The sequence below is a fragment of the Limanda limanda genome, chromosome 16 (assembly GCF_963576545.1).
Source record: "Limanda limanda chromosome 16, fLimLim1.1, whole genome shotgun sequence".
NCBI classification, from domain to species: Eukaryota; Metazoa; Chordata; class Actinopteri; order Pleuronectiformes; family Pleuronectidae; genus Limanda; species Limanda limanda.
This window is the reverse complement of record NC_083651.1, coordinates 11,081,621-11,108,907: the sequence shown is the minus strand read 5'-3', so window position 1 is coordinate 11,108,907 and position 27,287 is coordinate 11,081,621. Positions and strand designations below refer to the sequence as shown.

General features: G+C 44.5%; 1 protein-coding gene across 1 annotated transcript in view; it reads left to right on the top strand.

Moving 5' to 3' along the window:
* Positions 1 to 680: 680 nt before the first annotated feature.
* dachd (dachshund d) overlaps positions 681 to 27,287 on the top strand; it is a 93,936-nt gene continuing 67,329 nt past the window's right edge. Inside the window, exon 1 of the mRNA XM_061088761.1 lies at positions 681 to 1,394. Within this exon, the coding sequence (XP_060944744.1) occupies positions 820 to 1,394 (575 nt within the window). The 5' untranslated portion in view covers positions 681 to 819. The remainder of the gene's footprint in view (positions 1,395 to 27,287) is intronic.

Genomic DNA, 27,287 nt, shown 5'->3' with positions numbered 1-27,287 from the left:
TCAATATTTTCATTTTTAAACCTTAAAGCAACCTGTATCTTTTTTGAAAAGGTGCTATAAGTTTATACTATATAGTTATTATTATTAATATTTATATTATTATTACAACATTCTGTGGACATGCTGTTTGTGCAAATACAAACACCAGAGAGAGGACTAAATCAATGAGGCACATCTCCCCTCTCCCATGAAACGGTGCACCTTGGATAGTGACTCATAATAACAAAGTTATACAAATCTTGATGCCTGAATGAAAAGTGCAAAAAGATTCCTATAAACACGATGGTGCTTGGAGGAACAGTTTGTGTGGATGTGTTTGGATACTGTTGGACAGCAGGTGTATGGGGCAGAAACTGGAATTACAGGTGCAGGGGGGGGGGGACGTGCAGAATTTCCTTTTGCCCGGTTCTGATCTGCTCCACCCGGACCCCTGACGTGTGGAATCCACGCTGCCACATCTCAGACCCTGGAACCTTTCAGCCAGTGGATCTGCTCTTCAAAGGCTCCCACTGTCCCCTAGCTCCTCCCTCTCTGTACCGTGTGACAACAACAACTCATCCACAGAGCGGAGAGCTGCACTTTTCAGCTCATTTTCCTCCTCCTGTCATTCCTCCTCCTATCTTTGATCATTGTCCCGCCGCTCGGCCCCCCCAACAGCCCCTCACTCAGCACGCCTTTTTTTCTACTTTCCCCCCACATCGAACTTATCCGAGGAGCTAAACTCTCGTTGGATTCTTTCATTTCGGGGTGTCTCGGCAGGCTGGGGGTTTTTCTACTTTGAACTTCGGCTCCTCTCTTCCCCTCCTCCTGTAGGTGACCATGGCCGCACCGGCTGCTCTGATCCCACCAACTCCTCTGGTGCTTCCGCCGCCTCCGACCTCCGCTCCCTCCGCCACCACCACCTCCCCGCCGTCGGCCACTTCCTCGCCGTCTCCATCCCTGGCGCCTCCGTCCGGACCCGGGCAGCAGAACCTGTTCCGGTCGGAGCTGCTCGGAGCCACCGGCAGCCCGGGCATCCCGAACAACCCGAACAACGCGGCGCTGCCCCCCGGCAAGCCCGTGTACTCCACCCCGTCGCCCGTGGAGAACATCCCGCAGAACAACGAGTGCAAGATGGTCGAGCTGCGCGGTGCCAAGGTGGCCTCGTTCACCGTGGACGGCTGCGAGCTCATCTGCCTCCCGCAGGCGTTCGACCTGTTCCTGAAGCACCTGGTGGGGGGGCTGCACACCGTCTACACCAAGCTGAAGCGGCTGGAGATCACGCCGGTGGTGTGCAACGTGGAGCAGGTCCGCATCCTCCGGGGGCTCGGCGCCATCCAGCCCGGGGTGAACCGCTGCAAACTCATCTCCAGGAAGGACTTCGAGACCCTGTACAACGACTGCACCAACGCGAGGTGAGTGCGGGGTTCCGGTCCCGGGTTTGGGTTTGCGGGTCTTTTTACGCGCAGAGCCGTGCGTAAAGGCGCAGCGGCCGGGGAGAGGGAGACGTTCCCCCCCCCCTGCTTTAAAACAAGTGGTTCTGGCCACACCAACGTATCAATAGCTCGGTCCAGTGGGTGCATGCATGTGTCAGAATGCATCCGAACATTAAGGGAACGATTCGGTTCGGAGCTGGAGGAGAAGCAGGAGCCGGCGCTTGGCACCAGGGGGAAAAGTTTTAGCGAAAGTTTTTTTTTTTTTTTTTTTTAAAACACGTGTGCCGTGATGGATAGCCTGTCCGCCTGCGAACAAATGAATCGATAATGTAGGCTACACCTCTGCTGAGTTTCACAATGCTGTAGAATAAAGTTCAGGTTGTTGTAGAGCTGAAACACCGCGGAGACACTCCGAGGAACAGGGAGCCTGGTCGTGTTTTTTAAACGAGCCACACTTTACTGCAATAACTCTTTTAATTTAAGGAAACACTTGCTATTTAATTTGAAATAACTGAAATAAAAGGTTGTTCTCTCTCTGCCACAGAGTTGATATAATTTCACTTGCAGTAAGTTCTATTTTTTGTCTGAGAGAGAGAAACCAAACTCAGATTAAATAGAAATAGATGACACTTGATATTGTTGTACTAATCGTTGAAATTATAGCTACATGTCGTAAAGAAGTTATAATACACTCACTCAAAAGAAAGACCACTTCCAGCCAGAAAATGAGAATATGCCCTTGATATCTATAACACAAATTAATACACAGTAATTGAGATAAACATCGATACACAAACACAAATCATCGTATAACCTCATGCTACCAGATGAAATATTTTTCACTTCATATGCTTTATTACGGAGTGATTTAAGTGGGGATCAATATTTGATTAAAAGCTATTTTTACTGTTCTGCTGCTGCTGGATGTGTGATGTATCGCCTGGTCTCACAGGATGGTTCAGCCTGGTCAAATTTACCATCTTACCTGTCACCATGATTGATTCCATATTGATCTACCCACCCAGAAATGAGCTGGAAATGCAAATCTGATGGGAGAAAAAAAGGCTCCACATCAGTTTGGAATAACAATAAACACTTTGAGACACTTATCAGTCTCAGTTTATTTTTTTAAGCACACACACACACACTCTTTAAAAATGATTTAAACTTTTAGATGCACATTTAAGTATCACAAGGGGAACAAATAAAAGCACTAATACAAAAATACACTGAAATTGATTCGCAATCTGGAATTCAATTTTTGTTCCATTAATATTCATATATATGATGAGGTTGGATGCACTTCATCCCCCAGAATCACATGGTCAGAAATTGCAAAATCAAGTAATCCAACATTGAGAGAGATGTCATCAGAATGGGACATTTTAATTCTATTCATGTGTGGTATATTTTTTTTCCCATGTATTTCATGTGTTTTAAATTGAATTATCCTGTAGTGCTTGCTGTCAGTAAACACACTCCCTCTTGTCTGCACTCGTTATCCTTTATGTTCCATATTTCCACTCCAGTGGCATCCATCGTCTCAACAGCTCACCTGTGCACTTAGTTGCCGGAGCAGCATTTACATAAAGCATGGACGTATAGATAGATAGATAGAAACGAATTGTGAGGTGATCCTCCGCGAGAGCCCGGCGTTGGGGGGGGGGCTCCAGGTGACAAAGCATGTGGTTGAACTCTCCGGGTTGTCAATGGGGGGATGGCCGGCGATGGGGGTTAAAGGATAATGCAGTGCCTCGCGTCGCTTTAATGACGCTAAAGTGCTGGGCTATTACGGGCACATGGACAGGACTGTAATTGTCTCTGAAAGCAGCCAGGTTCTCCTGGTGCTGGGCTGAAATCAATCACTCAGACCTGGCCTGCTCGCCTGCCTGCCCCATTTGGAGAATTACATCATGGAACAGTGAGGCATCCGCTGGATAAAAGGCTTCTGTTACTTAGAATAAGTTGATTTTATTTGCTGGGATGTGTGTGTGTGTGTGTGTGTGTGTGTGTGTGTGTGTGTGCTTCACTCTGTCTTGTCATTGAATTGCTGCTGACAGAACGATCAGCTCTGAGCAAACAGGGCCCGGTTGTACCCTGCAGGTGAAAACACGTCGCCTCTCCAGAGTCGTTGTTCCGTTCGGTGCCGACGACTTACTGTAAAGATAACAAGCGTCCGAGCTGGCCGGCTGAACCCGCTCTGGTTACACAACAACAGCCTGCTGCCTGAGATACTTTAGCTTTTCATCTCGCTCTGTTACCACAGTGTCAGTGCTCTCTTTACACCGGGGCAGAGTGGTAACAATGAGGTGGATAATACTCCTGTACAATGGGTCTTACTATTTCACATGCTGGTTTTTGACCCTCCCACCATCTATTGTGCTAAAACAACACAACTCTCATTTTGCAGACAGTGTGAATGTGAGAGGCATCACAGAGCAACGCTGCATCTCTCACCCTTAGTTGTTGGTCAATAAGAATTCCTGATGAGTACTTTTACACACTTTTATATTGGGTCTTTGAACAGTTTGTATTTTGGCTTGACAACAGAAGGATATTTTTGTAATTACTGATAATTTTAAAATTAAAAGTAACATTCAATTCAAATTGCTTGACCCCTTCATTTTCATAAGGACTCTTGTGCCAGATTAGCAGTGTTCGCTCCTGCTCCCACACTGATCCAGGCTCAGTAATCTCCCCTACATTATGACTCTGGCCCTCCAGGAGCCCTCTGTTCCAGCTACTTGTTTTCCTTTTCATTTTCCCTGCGGTGGGATGGAAAAGGTTCTTATTGCTGTGTGACACTTGAACTCTCTGAAAGGTTATTATAACACGGGAGGGGGGGGGCGGTGCAGAGATATCGCATATCTCTCATTGGTCCGCTTTGTGGAGGCAGGCTATCCGATGCTGGGGCGCAGAAATGCAGCAGTTAATTGACAATCATTGTCTACCCCTGAAGGTTAACCACACGCCCCAGACAATGTCCCACCACTGGGAATGGGACGGCTTTTCACTTACATGCCCTTCTTAAATAGATTTTCCCCGGCTCGGTTCAGTCAAACAGATCTGACTCTGAAACGTTTCGAGTGACAGGTCACAGCCAAAACGACTTTTCCTCCTCTTTTAATAAATATATCTAATTGTTACTGATATGACAGCGAGTGTTACGAGAGCTATCACCCCTCTTGTTCTTACTTCAAGAGTGTTTATGCCTAAACACACATATTTGCAAATGACGGTAATTGTTTTGTTTAGCGCTCAGTGTGAGCTGCCACCGAGGGTGCCAGCTTGTCTCTCTCTCTCTCCCTCCTCTCCTCCGCTGAGCTCTCTTATAATATATTTGTTTTCTACAAGGCACGGATGTGTTTACAGGTACTCAGGGGAGATTTCTGGATTCCATTCAAATCATTCCCAGTCAGAGTGGGTGCTAAGATACCCGTCACCCAGCAACCACATCCAAGAGGGAGCTGGGGCGATAATAACTTCAAAAACAGAGTGACAGATGCCTGATTAGAGAGGGAGAGGGAGAGGAGGAGAGAGAGATAATGGTATACAAAGCTGTTTAAAATCCAAATCTATTCAAGTAGTTTTTCTTGAAAGTCAAATTGGCCCCTCATATTGTGTGTTGTTTCTTTATTGAAGTGAAAAAACAAACATTTAAAGTTCTCTCGCTTTTTTATTTTTTCCACAATTTTAATCCGTCAGTGGGGCTCTGCTAAATTTGATTAGGTACAGTACATGTGCTCAAGTCAACTGTGCAGTTGGCAGATGGCGGCAAAGTGTTTTATTTTTTTCTTCCTCTTCTTTTTTTTTGCAAACAAATAGTCTCCTTGAAAATCAAAATTGCTTTATTGACTTGACATTCACTCGGCTGGAACGGGTGCAAATTAAAACATTTTTTAAATAAAAGAAAACAAAATCCACACACCAGCTCGACTGGCAAACCTTACATAAATTTTCCCTAAGACTTTCAAGATGGTATTTTCCTGTAGCTTATGATAAAGTACAGATTTCACTTGTTAAAGAGGCTTTGTCTGACACTGTCTAATGCCATTTGTGGATTTAGAGGCTATTTGCATGGCCTGTATTGTTAATTTGCCTGTCGGATGCATTAGTTGTCCGAGCCCCTGTCTTATTTGCATGCCTTTACTGGATCTACAGCAGCAGTTTGAATCACCAATTAAACCCTGCACCAAAATGAAATGGTTGAAAATCGACGTCAGGTCTTTTTCCTCACTGATCAGTGAATTAAAATGACCTATTTCTCCCCCACCATGCTGGATAATTAGCTTTGATTTTTTTTATAGACAACAGACTTAAGCTGTTTAAAAGATATCCGTCAATATGACTTATCCTTCGTATTAAACCACATTTGTTAACAGTGATTTTTACCTTATGATTTCAACCCTGGACACTGATTGCCTGGCAGGGCAGCGATGGATTGTGGGTCACTTTGATTTCCGCTCCCCAGCCACCGCTCCACAGCTTGTCTTTACTCACGGGCTCCTTCACATTACAGCACATTTAGGGAGCGTAGCAAAAGTCAGTGACGCTCGCACCAGGATGTTAAATGCTACTGACAGAAGTTAGAGGGAGCAGATGAGATTTCCTGATTGTGGAAGGAATGCAGGATCCTTGCCTGGCTCTGTCTAATATGGTCACATAGAGAAATTGATTTTCTTCAGAAATTAATTAATTTTTCATATAGCCCAAAGCTGGAGTTTAAAAAAGAGTGCACACTTGCCAGTTTCCTATTTCCCCCCTTTTTTAAAGAATTATTGCCTAATCATATTAATACTTTTGCCCCAAGGATGAAAAGATAATTGTACAAATGCATTTGGAAATATGTATCACTGAGTATTTATGATTAAATTATGCAAATAACTCCGCTCCCATCCTTCGTGGGCCCAGATTGTCTAATTAGGATTGATATGGCGAATAGATGTTGGGGAATCTGAATACAAGCATGTCCAAAGAGCAGAAAATTGAAAATGACAAGGCTGGAATCCTTAAAAAGTCTGAAGGGTTTTTTTTTTCTCCCTCTCCCCCCCGCTTCCCTCTCTGTCTAATTCAGCGTGGCTGTATCAGGAGTTAATTTTCCCTGCCTTCATTTCTCGTCTGAGCTGACAGGAAAAGGAATCCATCAGGGAAGCAATCTCAGATGGGATTCCACAAATTTCCTCCACTTGTTTTTTGTCTGCCGCTTCATTTTCGCGGGGGCTATCGGGGATGAATCTTCTCCTGAGTAAACATGCAGATGTTATTTCTCCAGCGTCGATGTTTTTGGAGCTCTCCACTCAATACGCAGGACTCCTCCTTAATAATTGAAGTATATTAAGAAAGGAATGTCATCCAACAGAAAGTCCTTTGTACTTTTGGAATTTCAGCGAGGCAGCACACCACATACATAGTATAACCTTTTTTTTTTAATGTACCGAACGTTACTGTATGTGGTTACACCTGAGAATTTAAAACGGTTCAAAAGACTTCTTGTGTCAAGTTTAATAGGACAATGTTTTGGAATAAGTGGTTGTAAATGGCAGTGTGGCAAAATTAAATACTTAAAATACTCAATTTTAGCATATCAAATTAAGTCTCCAATCGATTGCGTTATATTTTGTATTTAGTTACAAATCACAGTTGGACCTCCTCGCAAACATACAGACAGACCTGCTGTACATCGTCTCGATTGAGTCAATAGTTACATGTGATTTAACAACATCCCCGGCTCAGCGTTACATCACAGAGAAGAAAACCAGCGAGGAAATGACATCGGTTTCCACTCGTCTCTTCTTCTGTTGTTAGCTTCAGATGAATGGCACAGCACAGGAACGGCTCCAGTGCCTCCAACAGTATCTATTAAAGGGGCTGATTGTTATCTAATCTTTACCTGACGCTAGCTGGAAAAGCCCTGAAGCTAATGACACTTGAGACTAGCAGCATATTCTGTGGTGGTACAAAGCAGCCGTTCAGTCAATACCTTCTGATGGAGGGGGGAAAAAAGAAGAAAACTAAGAAAACGGCCCCACAGCTATTTATGTGAAGTCTGAATTCACTGAGACGCCAGAAACACTTTTTTCGGAGTCGGTTTGTTGCGTTGAATTAAAAACCAACAATGTGCGTAAAGTGAGCTCCTGCAGACGAGACCTGGATATTATCTCCAATGTCTGTTTTCTGAGTTTCAGACGGTCAGGTGTACAATTCAGGAATCCAAATATATGCGAAACAAAATCTGAATGAGTGAATAATCACCGATGCCAAAGTTAATAGTTTTTCCTCCTCCTGGCAAATTTTTGTAAGCCCTGTACCTTCTAACCCCACCTCCAGCCAAATTACCCCAGCCACACTCTTCTCTTATTACATTTATAGGTCATATCTTGATGACGAGTTCTGGCAACACAGCGTTTGACACTGATCGGCAGATTGTTCCAGATCTGTCGTTCAAACGCTGGTTAAAAAAAAAATCACGATAACCTTGCTAAACCTGCTCAATCAAACCCACTCGTTAATCCTGAGGTGATTGTCAGATGACTGTTTCTAAAATTAGAAAATCAAGAAATACATTATTTCGGCAGTCAATATTTTAAGTATAGGGGTATATATATTTTTTATTTGATCTCCTGTGCAGTGTGTGACTATATTATTTGTACAGTAGCTTGATTTGTCAGAGTAATTCCGGTTGTCAGCAGTTCTAAGAGGAGCAGGCGGCTCATTCGTTGTACTGTAAAATGATAAGGTCTGCAATTCTGGCTTTTATCCATGGAGATAGTCGCCACACCCAGGGCTGCTTCCTGACGGCACCGCACACCTGTAGAGGTTATGAGTGGGGTATCAATATCACCAGGTCAACACATTTTCATCTAACACTGACATCTCTCTTTGCCTTTCGTGCTGTCTCTCTGCCTCTGTCTCTCCCCCCCCTAAGCCTAGTGAGAATATCAGTGGGAGTCTTTATTGGTTGCAGCGCTTGGGTTTCTCTCCTCGTAGACTCAAATGTCACCGTCTCCCTGATGTTTCTTTAAAATCGCCTGTGCCACCACTTGCTGTGGCGCCCGGCTATTATTACCCTCCTCTTAAAGAGTGACAGTTGGGTCCTCGGAGACGTGACACAAACCTCTGGTGGATGGAGCTGTATAGTGCTGTGTCAAGTCAATGCTCGCAGCCAATCGGATGGCTCGGAGCGTACCTCTCTGTTCACCTGGTTCCCTGCTGGGTGAGCGGAGCGGTCAGGAGTCAGTGCGGTTAAGTTCAGAAACGAAACGCCGGTTTCTTCCACTTACAGAAACCGTAGATCGTGTTGTTGGATGCAAAAAAAAGAAAAATCCCTCAAACTGCGATCTCCAGTTGTCTGACTCTGACCATGCATGTGCTAATGCCTTGAAAGCAATGTGTTGTAACAGCGATTGTGTATGTTCCTAGCAAATCCACACTAGTGCAGAGAATACAGTGAGACATGTTCTCTATGGAAATAAACATGGTTATGATAATAAAGGAGCCCTTGGCTGAAATGGTCTGTCCACATACATTAATCCCGTGTAACTTTCACATTAAGAGTGTGTGAGTCTTTGCTTGTGTGTGAGTTTGATGCTCAGTGAGAGAGGGAGAGAGAAAGTGCGTTTGTGAGTGTGAGAGAGAGAAGGAGAGGGAGAGTGTGAAAGAGAGAGAGTCCCTTGCACAACTTCACATATGAATGGTCCTGTGTGAAAAGGGGGATGAATTGAGTCAAGCTGACATAGCATGCCAATAAGCTTTGTCTCATTTCCAATGCCGTATTCATTTGTGCCACAGAGAGATTTATTGCATGATTGACAATTATGAGAGGGTGACCTAGTTCTTTGTGATGGAACAAAAATGGTTTTCATCAGTTGCCTTTGCTGTCTGTTGCATTGTGCGTGTGTATGTGATGGTCCGTGGTAAAGAATAGGGATACCCTCCCTGCAATGAGATACTTTTTTTTCTTCTTCTATTCTCCAACCCCCCCCCTCCCCCCCTCCAACTATTGAAACTCATGCATTTTTCTAGTAATGGCTTCATATATTTTGCATAGAATCACATCATCCACTATGTCTGTTCCACAGCAGAAAAAAATGAATTTCCTACCCCATTAAGCAATGTGAGCTGTCCAAATGGATCATGTTAAAGTGACATTTTTCTCCGAATACTCTTCAATCTCTAACTGTTGTCACGAAATGAAAAGAAAAGGAGGTTATTTTGCAATCTGTGAATACATATATAAATATTGTCTTTTTTTTCGTTTTCTTTTACTGTACTATATCAGCTCTATTATTGTTGTTACTTGATCAGCCAAATCACACTGACTGTCAGTGGGGAGCTTCCTTTGCGCCGTACATTTCCTGATACCTTTATTCTTTTATGGTTCACTCTACCTGTCTATTAGCTGTGTGTTGTGTGTGTGTGTGTGTGTGTGTGTGCGTGTGTGTGTGTGTGAGAGAGAGAGAGAGACAGTCTGCGTGCGCTCCAGTCAAGCTTAGATTACTACGACTGTGAGGAGAAAGTCTCCGCTCCTCCTGGGACTCCTGCTTGACTGGCCCCACAAATGATACAAGCCAGGGTTTAGTTGGGAGTTAATATCCTGCAAAATTGTCCTGCACAGCCCCGGCAGAATGTGGATGATTAAATGACACAAGCATATCAAAAACATTTTTCTCAGACTAGTGGCTGTTAAGTGTCGCGCTGGTGCAGCCCGTCTCCCAAGGTTACCATTAAAAAGAAAGCAATATTCAGTGGGAAGTGGGTGTCATTGAGCTTTGATTGTGCGTGCGTGTGTGTGTGTGTGCGTGTGTGTACCTGCTTTGGATGTTTGTGTAATGCTCCGTTTGAGTGGTAATAATATCTCAATAGGATTTCAGGGTCTCATTGAGAGGCTTGGTAGAAGGTTGAGAGGACATATGCTAATTGTGCTTGAGAAGGCTCGTCGCTCTCAGAAACATATCCCACTAGACTTTTCCTTGTACACTGGATGCCAGACTTCCCCCAGTGACAAAAAGGCTTGAGGCTCCAAAGCGATCTATTTTATCCTCTCTTTTTCAAAGGATGCGATGCTTTGTTTTAACCTCCGCAGGAAAGGAGATGAAAGGCAGTGTAATAAAGCCAAAAGGTCTTTCTGTAGTTATCAAATGGCCTTTCACTCCTGACCTTTAAGATGCCACGGTAGGAACTGGAGACAATGCTAGAAATACAGATCGGATTTCAGAGATCAAACGAGTCTTTGTGTAGTTTTCTCGCATCGGAGAAGAAAAAACAACCTTGTACAGCCCAACATTTGAATGCAGGCAAATAAAACCAAACATATTTGAGGAAAGAATGAACTGCCTTGTACGCACCTGCATAACTCCAACACTTACAAAGTTAAAGTATGGCAGTGTCGGGTGCAGCAGGATTCTAAAGCATTGCTTGATTTCTAACATATAATCTCACATTCTCCTGCCACAGCGGTGTGTTTCATTTAAACCCCAAGACCAAAGACATTTGAAGATATAATATGTAACAATTCTTCATTAAATACCAAAATGTTTCTAACAACGTTTAAACCCAGAGAAATTCCAAATTTGTATTCAAGGTAACGGGATGTTTCATTTTGGTTCCCTTTTTAATGCGTCCTATCCGCTTAAGGCTACATTCAAAAATGGCGCTCGACACATGCAATTTTAATTGAGTGTCCATGTTGCGTTCTACATCAGCAGCTGAGGCTAATGCTGGTTGATTTCTCCCGGAACGGGGTCAGCGAAGGCTACATGATTTACGCCTGATTTGCTCCACGTAGATTTTTTATCAGCAATGGTGGTAAATACAACAACTCCCATGATCCCACACTGCTTCACGATGTCATCAAATTACGTCTTTTGATTGAGACCCCTAGTTGTCGAATTTACCTACAACACGTTTGATAGAAACTTCTTTACAAACCTGAGCTATTTGCTTTTCCTGTTGCTACATGTTATGTAGATTAATATTATCTCAGCTGCTCTCTCAAAAGCCTGTCGTGGTGCATAATTATAGAGAGCACACCAAAGACTCTCAGAGCCTTAGATGAAGTGGGCCTTTGGCTATAAGGTCACAAGTCGACTGTGCTTCTATTAGTAGCACTCGGTGAACCCATTAAGACTCAGGCCCCCTTTAAAAATCGTCCCAAGACCTAAAGATTGTTTAAAGACAGCCTCAAAGGCTTTTTTGAAAACCTTCATGTTCACTTTGTTGTCTGAAACAGATAAAAACATGCATTTAAAACATTATAAAAACAGAGCCTGAACCTTTTCTTTCATTATTTTAAACTATTGATTAACATTAGCCCAAATTACAATATAAGCCAAAAGTGTAAGCTCTCAAATAGTTCTTATTTCATGCTTCTATCTGCCTCAGAGGCTGAGGAAATAAAGGGTTTAGTGACCCTGTAACTGCTGCATTGTCAAGCAGGTCAATCTTTACCTCTGGCTTGTAGTAATACTGGCTCTTACTCGCTAAAATCCTCCTCCTCCTCCCTCTGCTCCTCGTCTCTCATCCACTGAACCCGCCAGTGGCTGAACAGTCAAGGTCTGCGTCTTATAAGTCGTCGTCATTGTTGTTTTCATCCAAGTCAGTTTTGAAGTCACTCGCTCAGGGTGTCAGCCATTGTCTGAGCTGCATCTTAAAAAACTGTTGCTTGTGGGATAAAAGTGCCAAAAAACAAACTAAAATACATTTCCCATAGATTTGGGGCAGCGCCATGTGTCTTGAACCTGATCTCATTATATAAAACTCTTCATCAAATCGGACATAAGAAAGTTTACACATCTTCCGCCGCAAACTAAAAACATACCTCTTCCAACTATACCTTAAATAAAAAAAAAAACTAACAATTTTTGAAACAAAAAATGGAGTAGCACTTAAATGGAGCTTACTTATAGCACTTTGTAGTTTTGCTTTTATTTTTGAAGAAATTGTACTTCCTTGATTCTTGTTGGTCTTGGTTTGTACCCTCGGGGTTGAATGCACTTATTGTAAGTCGCTTTGGATGAAAGCGTGAAAGCGTTAGCTAAATGAAATGTAATATAATGTAATGTAATGTATGGTTAATGGACTCTATTTACTGTATTTGTTTTCCTAGTCTTATAGACCATCCAAAGCACTTTACAGTATAAGTCAAATTCACCAATTCATTCATAAAGTTCCAAATGCATGTGCTTTTATTATCTCACACCATTCATACACTTTCGGCAATTTGATGGAGCAATTTTTGCAAGGCCACTTAGAAATGCAGCCTAGAAGAGCCGGAAGGTGGTGGTTCGAATCCCCGGCTCCTCCAGGCTGATCTAACCTCTGAGGACGTTGCATATGGCCATTGTTGTACAAGTTGTAGTTAATAGTTGAGTTATGTGAGAGGTTCAGGATCAGGTTTTTCAAAATGACAAGCTGCTGCGCTTTAATGACAGGCCTACAACGCCCAGCAGCCCATTTGATCAATCACATCCATAGACGGGCTGAATAAAGACGGCTAATCATGCTCTTAGATGTAGAATGTTATCAGGGTGCATGATGGCACCCAGCATTCCTGTCATTCTCGAGATTCTGCAGAGCAGCACTTACACTTGCTGGAGCTGAGTGTTGGTGCCTGTGGACCCCGAAGGGCTCAGTGTGAGAGGCCCAGTCCAGGCCCCCGCTGGGCCCGGCCTGTTGACAGTTCCTTGGCACTGTTGTCTCAGCAGGAAGACATCAGTTGGAGCAACAGCGAGTCTGTGGACGAAGGCCGTCTGGTCAGCAGCGAGAATGGAGTTGGAGAAGATTAGGCTTCACCCACAGGTCATTGTGTTCCCAGAGCGGGCCCGAGCCCGTCGGCCTCAGTATTGTTAAAGGGAAAGGTCAGGTCCGACAACCAGGCTAAGCCTATTAAACAACCCGCACAGCTTCTTCCTTAGAACCTGACTGTGCTTTCTCTTAACTACCGAGCAGGGGAAAAACTCGGCTTTGAACAGCTGAGGTCGGCCGTATCCTGATGTGAATTGGAGACCGCAACTAATTGAAAATAATATTACTGTATGCTGCTATGAAAGCATTGCAATCACCCTTCCTTATAACGCCAGACAGCGATTTTATAATGCGCACTTCATTCTTTAAAGTGCTGCTAATTGTTTCCCAGAGCCCTCCAGTTGGTATGCTGTGCAAGTGTGTGTGCCAGGCTGCCGGAGGTTTGCTCTGACAGATCCTACCAGTGTCGAACAAATCCTCACATTTATATCCTCTCAGTGCTAAACGCTTATGTGGCGCATTCATAAGGTCGTCTGAGCCCCAACACACTCCCATAAGTCTCCTTTAGCTGTAGTGATGGCTGGTGTCAGGGATGTCTGCTGAATGAAAGGAAACACAGGCAGATAGCGTTTGATCCGTGATGGAGATGAGTCCACATAGGAGTAGAGCTAGTGATTAATAATGGTGCATCTGGGTAAAAAGGATGTCATCCCCTGGACGTCTAATGAAAGCTCTTGAACATATCTGGGAGAGGCGATATGTTGACAGTGGATGATGCAAATGAGGCTAAATGTGAGAGGAAACCTGAAATGAATCACCCCACTGTCTCTGTGGCGTTTGCATGTGCGAGTGTGTGCACACGCCCTGTGTGTGTGTGTGTGTGTGTGTGTGTGTGTGTGTGTGTGTGTGTGCCCCGACCAGCAGCCGTTTACGCTGTACAAAGCTCGGTGTGACACTCTCCCTCCTTTGTCTCAAACTGCTAACTGTATTTAATTTCACATCTTATCGGGCCAGGCTTTGTCTGTCTGTGAGTCTCAGCACAGTGGAGGCGACCCCCGGAGATAAACTCTGTCAGGCTCTGGGGTGATTTATTAAATTCTGATTTCTGTGAAGGACTTTAATGTCGAGGGGGTGGGAGTAGCGGGAGGGTGGACGGGGTGTTGGCGGCAGGGAGGGGGGGGGCGGCGGCGGAGAGAAAAATATGTCGCAGGTGTCTCTGCCAGCTCCGGGCACTGTTCTCTCTCCATTACCAGCATTGTTAGGTATAGAGAGGCAGGAGAAAAGAGAGAAGTAGGAATCTATGCTGAATTTCCTGTCTTTGTTGTGGCAGTGGGCTTGTTTTTTCCCTCTGTTCCAGGCCAGAGCAGCGGTATCAAATCTCACTTGTTTGGACTGGAGATAGCGAGCGCCGAGTGCGGAACGCTGGGGTCAGTTTCACCGAGGGCTCCGCCAGGCTCGGGTGAACGGTTATATTTCCATGCTAATCTTCCTCATGACACCTGAATGTGGCTCTGACCCTCTACCCAAATCTATTAGGTAAATCCTCTGACCCCATCGGCCTCCTTATCCCCCTCCATATTCGAATAAAGCCCGATGTCGAGACTTGTGTGACATTTTCTTTTGACGGGTTCAGCAGATTTTGCCGGCAGCTCTCACAGCCTACACCTGGACCCGCTGCTCGGTTCTTTAAGCCATCATCATCTTAAGCACATGTCAGTCGTGACTGTGCCGGAGCTCCACATGTTCAATTTAACATCATTTTATTCATCTCGAATGCAACAGTTCCACCCACTTGAAATCTATTTTACATTTCTCTTTCATATCCCTTTTAATCTAAAATGATGCGTTATCGCGCGCGGATCTCGGAGGAGGGGATCAAATAATGACTGTCGCTGGTGCGTGGTGAACTGTTTTTGAACGCGATCCGGTCCCATACATTATAAAACACGCTGTAACGGTAAGTCACAAGGTGTTTTGCATTCGACCCTTCCCTTTTCCCAGGATTGTTCTTTTTTTTTTCAAGCAGAGCTGTAGAGGTGATGCGTCGCTTCCTGTGAAGCAGTCTGATCAAAGTTAATATTGGTGAGGGGGTCTGGCCGGTTCTCGTCTCCCAACCCGTTACTCCGCCAAAGGAGTCTTTTCTCTCCGACACCTCAATTCTGATAAAGAGTTGTGGATTCCATATATTTATTTATTGCTCGTATTGAAGAAGTTAATAGACGGCCGGGGGCTGCGAAGCGTGAAGGGCTGCATGGGACGGGACTCCTTGTCTTAGATGCAGAAGTATAGAGCGCGTACATCAAACCACACAGGTGTGCGGCTCGCACAACTTCCCACACACAAACACACACCGACGCTCTATATCAAACAGTTTACCCCCTGTCTTTCTCTCGCCTCCCATTTTTCTTTTCAAAACATGGCGTCTCCCACTCTCCGAGTAAATCAAACCTAGACGACGTCTTTACAAACTCTCAACATTCCAACTTTTTACAGAATTAAACACTCGGAGCCCGACAACATCATTTTAAATACACTTTCTGTCTTGCCGAGGCAGAGTTTGTTTGACCTAGTATGCAAACCCTGGTTAGCAGGTTTGATTGAGTGGGGCCACGGATCTAAGGGCCGGCTCCTCTGATACCTACGTCTCCCTGTCTCTATTGTTCTCTGCGAGTCAGCATCTTTTGTCTTTGCCACTGATTTGTCTTTTGATCTGTGCGAGTGATTTATCTGCATGGAATCGTTTTTCTCTCCGTTCCCCCTCAGGAAATTTGGAATGAGGCTGGCCTAACCTTGCCAGGGCCCAGACAAAGCCCGAGAGCTGATCTCATGTATTTTGATGCTTTTGGTGAAAACGACACACAAGCTCACAGCTCAGACTTGTATAGCTCAGAGAGGTATGAAAAGACAGAGAGAGATAGAGGGCGAAAAAAAATGCAGACCAATTGTGTCCCTTGTTTGGTGTTTCTCTCCAACAGATGCAAGTAATTCCAGCACTATTTGCATGTTGAAGTGACATGTTTTTCCAACTCAAAATGATTAAATGGAGCAAGTGGATAGCAAGTGGATACTTTCCATGCAGGGTTATAGCCCGCTGCGTACCAAGGCCCCAGGGAGAGTTAACCCTGCTCGGTGCAGCTGAGGTTTCCAGGTAGGGCCGACGGACCGGGGACCCTGGTGTCTCCCGACCGCAACAGTTTTCCCTCTGTTTGCCTGGTAAAAAAAAACGCCAGAGGTTGGGGGGGATCGGAGTTGACAACCCTGAGGGGATTGGAGCTGTTTGCCTTGTGTGCGTTTTTTTTTTTTTCCTTCTCCTCCCGCCCTCATGTGCAGCTGTTATATCCTCCTCCCTCCTCCTACCAGCTGCCAGGGAGAGAGAGAGAGAGACACACACACAGAAAGAAAGAAAGAAAGAGGGAAGAGGTGAGAGGGAAGAGGTGAGAGGGAGGTGGGGGGGGAATAAACACAACCACTCAACACCTGCTGGCCGGTGAAGAGAAAAAGGTGTGTGCGTGAGGGAGAGGAGGGGAGGCGCAGAGATAGGTGGTTAGGGAGAGAGGCGACCTGAGTACAAAAGCCTGAGAATGTGTTAATGTGGGAGTGGGGATATTGAAAAAACAAAGATTAAAGTAGAGACAGGTGGGGGGGGGGGGATATGCAGGTAGGCTACAGTATCACACTCCAGACCTTGGATACTCTAAATGTTCCCTCATGCACAAAGTCCGCCCTATCTGCACTCGCAATCTTTGAGAAAATATAAATAGGCATCTTTGTTTCAAAGGCAGACGACTCATTGCTCCAGATGTTTACATGCTTTCATCAACATTGTTTTGGGGTTGAGGCCCGGCGTGTTTGTCTGAGATCTCTGCGAGAGGAAACTTTTTTTTTCTTTCTTTCTCCCTTTTTCCTCGGCAACGCTAATTATTTTTCCATCACCGCTCCGTCACCGGCGAGAACTCTTTATGTCCACTTTGCCTCTCGGGCAGCAAACAGAGCACGTAACACTGGGAAAAAGCGTGAAGCCGTTGTGAGAGTGTTTGCACAATTAATGTTGCGGAGATAGCTTTCTCCCTCCAACAATCTGCCCCGTGAATTTAACAAATACTGAAGCGCGATACCGTTTGAGACGCCCGCGATAAGATCGGCACTGAAAGTTTTTTTGTTGCCTGCCAAGGTATTTGATTCCTGTCCAAAATATGCATATGTATTTAAATCACACCAAGTAACTAATCTCTTTAATCAGCCATTTTCTCTGTATCAGAGAAGTGCAGAGTTCCTCTCCTGTTCCGTTTGGGACCAAATTGTCAATTGGCTGACATTATCTAAACAAGAAATATTAAAACTAATTAAAGAAATGTCTCTGCAAAATCTTGATAAGGCTGTGGTTATTTTTTTTTTCTCTCTCTCTCTCTCTCTCTCTCTCTCTCTCTCTCTCTCTCTCTCTCTCTCTCTCTCTCCTTCTCTCTCTCTCTCTCTCTCTCTCTGTCTGACTGCGACTTGCCACAGGCTTGTCTGAGCACAGGAAGTTATGAAACTCCTGCTGCCATATCATTTGCACAAGGAAGTTTCAGCCTGTTCCTCTGGCTCTGTTGACTGGAGTCCATAAAACAGCTTTATTAAAAATGACACCATTCCATGTATTTGCTCAGTGGCTGCTCATCTAGATTAGGTCACATGTTGCTGTGTAGTGCAGCCAACAATAGCCAGGGTTTATGACAGATAGCAGCTGTCTGCGCTGACTGCGTGGCGATAATATATTGCATATTGTACATCTCTAAATCTGCAGCCGTCCCAATGAGATAATCTGCTTCTGTTTTTTCGGCAGAAAACTGTCTCGACCACAATTCAAAAAGCAAGTCAGCGCTGTTCCAATTTCCTGTAACCAACTGCACATGATAGTAAATCATGAAGCCGAAGTGACACGGAGAGCGCTGCACTCAAACAGCATTTGAGGCTTGTTGTGCAGAATTTGATGTTACACGGTTACTTTGCGTTGCACAAGCTGGAATGCTCGAGTCAAATGCTCCGATGAGGAAACAAGCCCTCGTTTCTCAACCAAAGCGCGGTTTCATCTTGATAAAAAAAGGCCCAAAATCTGTACCACCGAGATAACGCAACGCATATCGAGTGTCTGCAACGTATGTTTGTGGGCGCTTAGTGGAGTGCCTGTGTGTGTGCATGCCCATGGATGTATAACACAACACCACAGAGGGAACACAGAAAGGGAGGGCTGAGCGTTCAGAATTATGTTGCCTCCTGTTTAGCTTTTCCCAGAGCCCCAGGCGACTGGAAAGCATCAAGGACACCTGGGTGCGACTTTATTAAAGTATGAAATGAGAGGTCAGTGACGCGCCGGTCCCACACATGACATCCTGCTGCTGGCCCTTTCTTCCCTGCCTCCTCCCCTCAACCCAGGGCTGTGATGACTCCTCTCTGAAAGTCTGTTTCATTAATCCCCCTGAGGGACCCCTCAACTGCTCTTTCTGCCGCTGATACAAATTTAATTCCTGATAGGTCTGTTAGATGGAAGCCGCGTCTATCAAGGCTTTTAATTAATGTGGCACCACTCTCGGTGTATCGCAGTGTTTATCTGAAATTCATGACCAGGGCGAGCACGGACGGGATTGTTCGAAGATGGCTTGTTTTTCCATTTTTGGTTGAAATGTGAATTTTAATTAGACACGGTTGTTACTCTGAAGGGTTGTAAAAGGGGGCTCTGTGCTTGTTACAGGGAGGCGTGTGCATGTGTGTGTCTTTGTGTGTGTCTGTGCGTGTGCATTGCATGTGTGCAGGCTTTATCTATCCACACACTGTCACACCCTGCCCAGGTGTTTATTTTTCCTTATTAATGCTCCAGTATTTTGAAGGAAAACAATGTCGCGGAAAGGTTCAGGAAACTACCTACCACTGCAGGTGACTTCATTCTCTGGGCTTCACCGTAAATCCACAGGCTGACAATGTGCTTGCCCCCCCCCGACAACTGTTTGTATTGGCCGGCTATTTCCAGCCTTCATAGCTGTACAGTATCGTCCTCAGCCTCTTATCATGGCAGCCACAGCCCTTTGTGACACACTGACACCTCAATGCTGCCGGTGCCTGTGTAGCCGCGGTGCATCTGTTTGCATGCTCACATCCGTGTTGGCAAATCACATGAATGCATATGCATAGTTTTTTCATACATGCTTGTTTTTATGTCAAGCTATTTGTCTAAGGAAACGAATGAAGTGACAATGCTCATAAACTCCCTTTATTAGGGCCCGAGCACTGACCTGACAGGCCCTATTGAAATTGTAAGGGTTATTATTATTATTATTATTATAATTATAATTATTCAGGCAAAGTATTCTGGAGGAATTTTCAATGGGCGTCGCAAAATGGCTCAACGGTGGCTCCTAGACCCCCGGAACGTGTTCACATTGACCGATCTTCACAAAAATCAATACACAGGTGTATCATGAGCAGACAAACAAAAAAGTCTCAGGTGCAATTGGAAAAACGCCACAGGAAGCCTGCTATTTTGCATTAAGTGGCCATTTTGGCCATATTCCACATTGTTACTTTGATGTACTTGTACCAGGGCTTTCATTTTTTTTGCCCCTTGTTTGCAGGCTTGCACCTCAGCGTGTGGGAAGTGTCACAGAGACAGTGGAGATCATGAACTAGCCCGTCTCCAGCCCGCAGCCTCACTCTAATATCGAGGACGGCGCCTTGAGATGCTTTCCTGATGGAAGATTATCATTTGCCCTGCACACTTGTTAGTAGCGTCCTCATCCCGTGAATTTCACCCGTGCTGGGGCTAATTTGTATGCTGTCCTTAATGGTTGTGTTTGGGTTACTTCCGAGTAGCACAAAAGCCTTTTAATTGTGAGGTTTAACATTTTGCAATTAAAAATCTCCCCTCATTGCTCTGAGGAATGAATGAGCCGCCTTTGATGTGCTCTAATCAGCCAAGATGTATTGTAGTTCAAGATGCATAAAGATGCCAGATACATTTCTGATTTTAAATTGACACACTCCTCCACCTTTGAAGATGCTAGTTTTCCTTTTTTTCTCTCTCTCTCTCTCTCTCTCTCCCCCCCCGCTGGCTTAAAGCAGCGAAAGCTCAGTCCCTTGAACCCCACTGTCACATTCTGGGGCACAGATCTCTATCTACCATTCTAAAGTGGCCAAACAGGATTAGGAAGAGGAGCGCTTCTATTTTACCAAGACCAAGGAAGCATACACAATGATTCACCAGAGCCTGACTAAAGATCTTAGATGCTCACTGTGACTGTATCGCCTGTTATTTTTCTCACCTGTTCGAGGAGCTTTACCAGATCCCTCTGTAAGACATGCTGATGCGATCAAAAGAGCATTTTCCAAAAGCACGGGACTATCGCAAATTCCTATTTAGATGTTTCGATTTTCCACGTGTGTTTTGTTTTTTCTTTAATACCATTAGCAAAAGCTCCAGATAATTATGTCTCTCTCTCTCTCGCTCTCTCTCTCTCTCTCCAGAGGTGTCCTTGTTTTGCTTTATTGTTGCTGAACAAAAAAACCTCATTAGGATCAGAGGGGGGGAAAAAAGACAGAAAAATATATTCTTATTAGAGAAAAAGAGGTGGCAGTTTGATGAGGGCTGATTGGGAGCATCTGGAGGCTGTTTTTCAGAGGACGGACCCTGAGTGAGCAGTCCTGGCATTTAAGTGCGGCCCGCGCTCCTAGAAAACTCAAAATCTCCCAGCAAGCAAATTAACGGGAGCAGGGATTTGGTAATAATGGAGGGTTCTCGGCTTTTGTTTCACCGTGACAGATGGACAGTGTGTGCTCAAATTGAATTTGGCTTTAATTGCATTGTGGCGTTTATAATTTATCTGCTCCACGGATTTTGTTTACAGGTTTATGGGGGTCTTGAAATGCGTGTTTGTTCTCTTTCCCTCTCTTCTACTTTTCCCCCCTCGTTTTTCGCTGTCCTCGTTCTGTGTGCGTGCGTTCGTGTGTGTGTGTGTGTGTGTGTGTGTACGGCGTCGGCCAGATCCTTTTTCATCCTCCACTACAGCAGGATAAAGGACACTGTAATTCTCTGAGAGTGTGGTGTTCATTACCGTAGCAGTTTGCCCTCCAGGGTGAATGTGTTCAATAAGCGAGATTGTCTTTTTTCCAATATACACTTAAACGGTATAAGATTGCAAATGTAAGCTCCGTAGTGCCCGTCTGCTCCAATGCTCAATGTTCAAATCATTTGGATCACTTGGATAGGTGAACACAATATAATCCAATATTTCTCCTTTTGAATAACTCCTACACAAGGACACACGTTAGCGGCAGACGAGGGGAGGACACACTGGCACGCACACGTACTGTACATGCACACTGAAGGATCCTGTTAGATGCCATGTTCGGGAGAAAAGAGCCTACTTGAGTAATCCATGGGTTCCTGTGTAATTCTACATATACTGTATGTTCCAGTGCTCAGGTGCATGACTGGTTGCTTCTATCCTTTTAATGCACATGGAGGCAGATCCTTAAGGAGCAGACAAAAGCTTATTTGTATTTCTTCAGAGAAAAGGACGATGTATAATATATCCGGTCTGACATGCCAAGCCTGACGTGCAACAGAGTGATTACTCAAATCTCATTCTGGACACGTATATAAAGCCAGTGCTTTGTCTCATTAATTTGTGCGGTATTTTAGCTTTCTCTCTCTCTCTCTCCCTGTGCACAGACCTCGTGCAGCATCTCGCAGTGGTGATAAAGATTACATGCTTGTCTCCTGCTCCATCTAGCTCTCCTCTCCTCTCCTTATCCTAGCCTCTGCCACCCTCTAATTGATGCACCCCTGCCAATTTACACTTCAGCCCTGGCGCTGACCCCTATTAACTACCTGGCCTCACTCTCCCAGGGAGAAGCACTGTGTTCAGGGAGAATCCTCCACCCCCAATCAACTTCTCTTAAGACGGCCGCTAAACACATTTTCCTACCCAGCCGGCGAGAGAGAAAGTCCACTTCACACCCTCGCCCAACTTTTATCTGCATGAGTGAAGAGGATAAGCCGGGGCCGCGCCGCTTCCCTAAACAGCGCGGCGTCCCGAACCGCGGCAGTTTATCACGGGCGAGCCTCAGGGTCGTTTGACAAAAGGTTATTTATTTATTTATATATTTATTTCTCCTGTCCTCAGATTACTGTCCTAGTAAGACTGCGCCAGCCACTTGTCACTGTCTGTTTTTCACTTGTCCTAGATCGTGGGGTATTTTGAGGAATGTCCGCTGTGTTCTCTGTACCTGTCCCAGAAGTGGGCGCCACGTGGGCTGGGTGAGAAAGTGATCCAAGCGCTTCACCAGCATTTGGAGCTGAGTGTCTCCATCAGCCATGGCTTATTTGTGGTGGGCTCAGGGCTGGCTTTCCTACTCCGGCTTTCACTTGACCCGATGTTATGTCATCACGAGCGTTCTCCGGGGGTTCCAGCCTCTGTGCTGATTAAAGGGCAACAGATAATCAAGTGTGTGTATGTGTGTGTGTGTGTGCGAGCTGCTGATCATCTATGTTTGTGTTTAGATAATGTGGCCCAACTGGAGCAAACATATTTAGAATGGGAATGGCCGGGACGGGGGGGACACTTCAGAGGGTTCAGTCACGTAGTCGCATTTTTGCTGCAGAGCTGGTGTGTGTTCACGGTAATGAAGTAGGGAATCATTCTGTGTTCTTTATTAACAGTAATCACAAAGCAATTGAAGCGTGAAAAATGAATTTGTTTCTCGCAATGCGGAACAGTTTCAGAACACACGCAGCAAACTTGTTAATTATGCGACGCTGTTGAGCAAGCGGAGTAATATTTTTAAATGCTGCCGTGTTCTGTCTGCTTAATTGCAAGATGTTGCACTCGGTTTCTTCCCCTTGAAGTTCAAAAAGAGGAGGAAAAACTCTGCTGTTAGTTTGTGCTTCCCCCCCCCACACAGCTCCACTGAGTAGCATTCTGGCTGTTTAGCCACTTTTCTCTGGGCAAATTGTTTTTGTGACCCATGGAATGTTAGAGGAAATGCTTCTTTCTCATTGGCGGTCCCCCGGGTGTGGAGGCCATGGCCCCTGTCATCGGCCCCAGTGCACACGCAGACACACATGCACACACACACACACACACACACACATACACACACGCAGGATCACTCTTTGATGGAGGAAAGCAATCCACCGCAGGAGAGGTAACTCCAGGTCTTTTTATAGCACCAATACCCCCCCCCCCACACCTCAACTCCCAGACGTGACATCACAACAATCAGAGATCATTTTCAGTGGTATCATCATACCGAGACAGTCAGAAAGACGCTCACACTCTCTCTCTCTTTCCGCTCTCCGTTAAGCTCTCACTTTGCGTTTGGAGTATCATTAATTTATCCTGGCTTTGCGGGAGTAAACAGACACCAGATCGAGTTATTTTTTACCCCCAACTCCCTAAAAGAGAAGTTAAAACGTAATCATGAACAGTCCCAATTCGAAAACGATTTCCCTAGAATGCGCAGTGAAATATGCTCCTCAGATCAATTAAGTGTTTACAGCCTGTAAGAATAAGCAACACAATAGAGAAGCTGTCTCTCCTGGACCCCGGAGCCCACCGTAGCAATGTTTCATTAAGTGCACTCACTCCTGTGGCCTCCTATAAACACACATTAATTAAGGCACACAGAAACACAGTCTCTGAGCTTGCACTATGGTAATGATGATATGACCCCAAAAGGAGAGGTGTACCAGGGGTCAGGGAATAAAAGCAGGGAGCGTTTAATGCCAGAGCTTGGCTGATCTGCAGAAACACGGTCTTAACTGGTCCAATTCAAATTAGGCCAAGATTTGCTTAATTGGCTAATTTAGATGTGCATGAATATAGATTCATTTCCAGCAGAGAGTGTGGCTCGGGTGTGTTTTCCTCTCCCATAAAAATAATGATGAGGGTCAAGATGACAATTTCCTCTATGTCAGCAGTCAACGCCTCATATAATAATTTATATATACTGACAAAACCACCTGATAATAGTAATATTAATAGTAGAAATGTGATCACCTTGGCTGTATTTTTATACAAACTAGTAGTTTATTACAGATTGTTTGATTGACACACAGAATTAATAATCCCATTTACAGACTCTTATGTTTTTAATAAACAGAGAGGAAACAAATGAGATTGAAGAGATTTTAAACCCTGTAGACGACTGACATCAGGTCAGCCCTCGCTCATCCCTCAATTCCAGTTTCAATAGCAGTCGCCACCCATTGGCACTCTAGGTAGATTTGTCAGTGGCAAATGGGGTGTCATCAATATGATTCCAAACATTGACATTTTCTTTGGTGGGCTAAGTGGAAAATCCCGTCCCATCCTCTCAAGATCTGCAGCGAGAGGCCAGGGGGCTGGTATCCATCTTCGTAACAGTGACTATGTTGGAGGAGGAGAAGAAGGAAGAGGAGGCGAGGAGACGGAGGGAGGGAGGGAGGAAGGCAGCATGTCAATGAGCCTGCCCAGTGTCACTGAGCACCACACAGAACAGCCATCTGGAGAATCAAAGACTCCTACCATCTGGCTGCCTCACCCACTCTCTACCCCCACAGAATAAGAATCAACCAGATAGCACTTTGCCGTAACACTCCTTGGCCTCATGTGCACCAAAAAGTCAGGTAAAAGTACATTCAAGTAGAAAAAAAATGTAACTTCTGACATTCATTAATGTGGTTAAAAAAACTGGCTTTTTGATTTTGGAAGTGGGAGGATAGAACTAAATATGTAAGACTTTTTAAATGAACATGTTCTCGCTTCACTGCTTAACCTGATATTTAATAATATTTACTTGATATTTCATCTTCTCATCTTCTTGAAAAACACATATTTACTTTTCAAATCTACAATATATCTTTGAATTAGGCTACAATACATATTTAAGATGGTCACTAGGTTTTATAGCAAATAATGACTTCAAAAAATCTTTTACAATCATTTAATTTTTCATATTAAATACTAATTTGCTGATGATTAACTGAATTATTTCCGTGGAGCAACACTTTCCAGATGTGCACAATTGACGGGATACAAACTCGTAAACAACTCCCAATTCATGTCGTCCGAGGATCTTTTGATTATAGATATTTACTATGATGCTTTTGTCCTGGATTATTCGATGACATTTCGCTTAAGGAGCTAGAAAGTGTAACAAAGAGCTCTAATCTTAGAGGAGTGCTCTAACACTGAACCGTTGTTGCTGAGTGGGCCCTGAGAGTCATGATTTAAATTATGTATGCTCTGTAAGTATGTATTTGGCAGGAAAGAGTGGCGTAAGGAGGAAGGATGAACCCTGAGAAGTCGTCAGCCATATTCCAAAATGCCATTTTTTCCCCCCGTGTTGCTGAGGTACCATTGTTTACGGCGCTGTGATGGAGAGGTGCCCTGATCGCCACTAGCTGTTTCTCTCCCGCTCTCTTTTTCTTCCCCACTCTTAGTTTGAGAGAAATCTCCTGACGCTGTAAAATGGGCAATGATGACATATGTGGATGCAGGCCTGTTCATATCTTTGTGGGGCCTTTAGGGAAATAAATATCTGAGAACATTCAGTGAAATGAAGCTCACTCAATAAATCACCATGACACAATAAACACTTCTGGCACATGAGCACCCCCCTACCCACCATCCCCTGGTGCCCAGCCCCCTCACACACACACACACACACACTCACTCACAGACACACCACACACACACCACACACACCACACTCTCCTCTCAGACACCACCTACCTCTCCCCGCCTCTTCTTGTGCTACCAAATGGTGCCTCCCCACAGGCCAGTAAATCAAATCCCAGCACAAATACAGTGGGAATTTATTTGGAATGGGCTTTTGTTCTCTTTAACGCCTGATTGTTAGGCTGACTAGGTCGCATGATAAATTCTGAGCAGGTTGTTTCTGTGCAATGGCCGCGTGTTTGTTGCCCCTTGTACCTAACATGAATCATACTGCCTTTTAAACTCCACTCCTTTGACCATTTACACCCGCTGGAGATAATAGCTATTTAACTGGAGAAACGTAAAAGGAAATCCATTTTTCTTTCTCACTATTGTCAATCTGTCCATCGAGAGATAACCTGGTTGGTGCAGAACATAAGTCATCAGGTGTGTTTCATGTGCACTTTCAATTTTCACATTAAGAAAATTGGTGGGAATATGCTTGAGAAAATCAAAGTTTTTAGTTTGGGCTGATTTTGTGTTTTGATAAAAGCAAAAAATGACTCACAATGTACATGAAGACAATACACTTTCCAGTGCGAACAGCAATTCGATATTCGAACGTTGTTTTCATTCTTTCGAGGTTGACTTTCTCGCAAATAGAAATATATAGCGCCACCAGCCGTTTGCTCAATGCGCCACATCTCCTGATATTTAGATAACAGTGGATGGAAATGCGTACTAATTTGATAAATCTAAAAGGACATTATAATACAGTATATAATGTATTGCTTATATATCAGAAAAATTAGTGAATTGAAAACAGAAAAGATTCTGCAGGTGCTACAGTGTTAGCGAAGAGTCCTGACACCTCCTGAGTCCCACTGAGGGAAGGATGGAGGTCTCAGCTCTTCCCTTGGCTCATAGACTCCCAGTCAGTCTTCTCTGCCAGTCGCTGCTATGCAGAGGTAATATAAGCAGTAATATAACGGACTAATTGGTTTATCAGTGTTTGCTATGGTAACGCACATGGAAACACTCCCTTAAACAATTATATTTTTAAACTGCCGGCCAGGATATATTTTGCTTTATCTGTGGGCACCCTGGATACGATTGCGCACTGTTATAAATGGCACATAGTTAGTACACGGAGGGAAAGACATTGTTTACACTGGGCCTCATGCGGTGAATCTGTCCAGTGTAAGGTAATCTGCAGTAATAAGCTCCATTTGTTTTGTTTAGCTTTTAAGCTGAGGGAGGAGAGGAAGGGAGAGGGGAGAGCGCAAAAAAAAAAAAAAAATCTCATTTCAAATCCTACCCACCTTCTTATCTCTATTTGTTCAGTTGTTTTTAATGCCACATACTGAAAGAATTTCAATGGCTGTTTTGCCATGAAGTCATTTGTTATCCTTCAGCGGGCTTTCGTCTCCCTATTGTGTGACAGCCCCCGAGTGCTCGA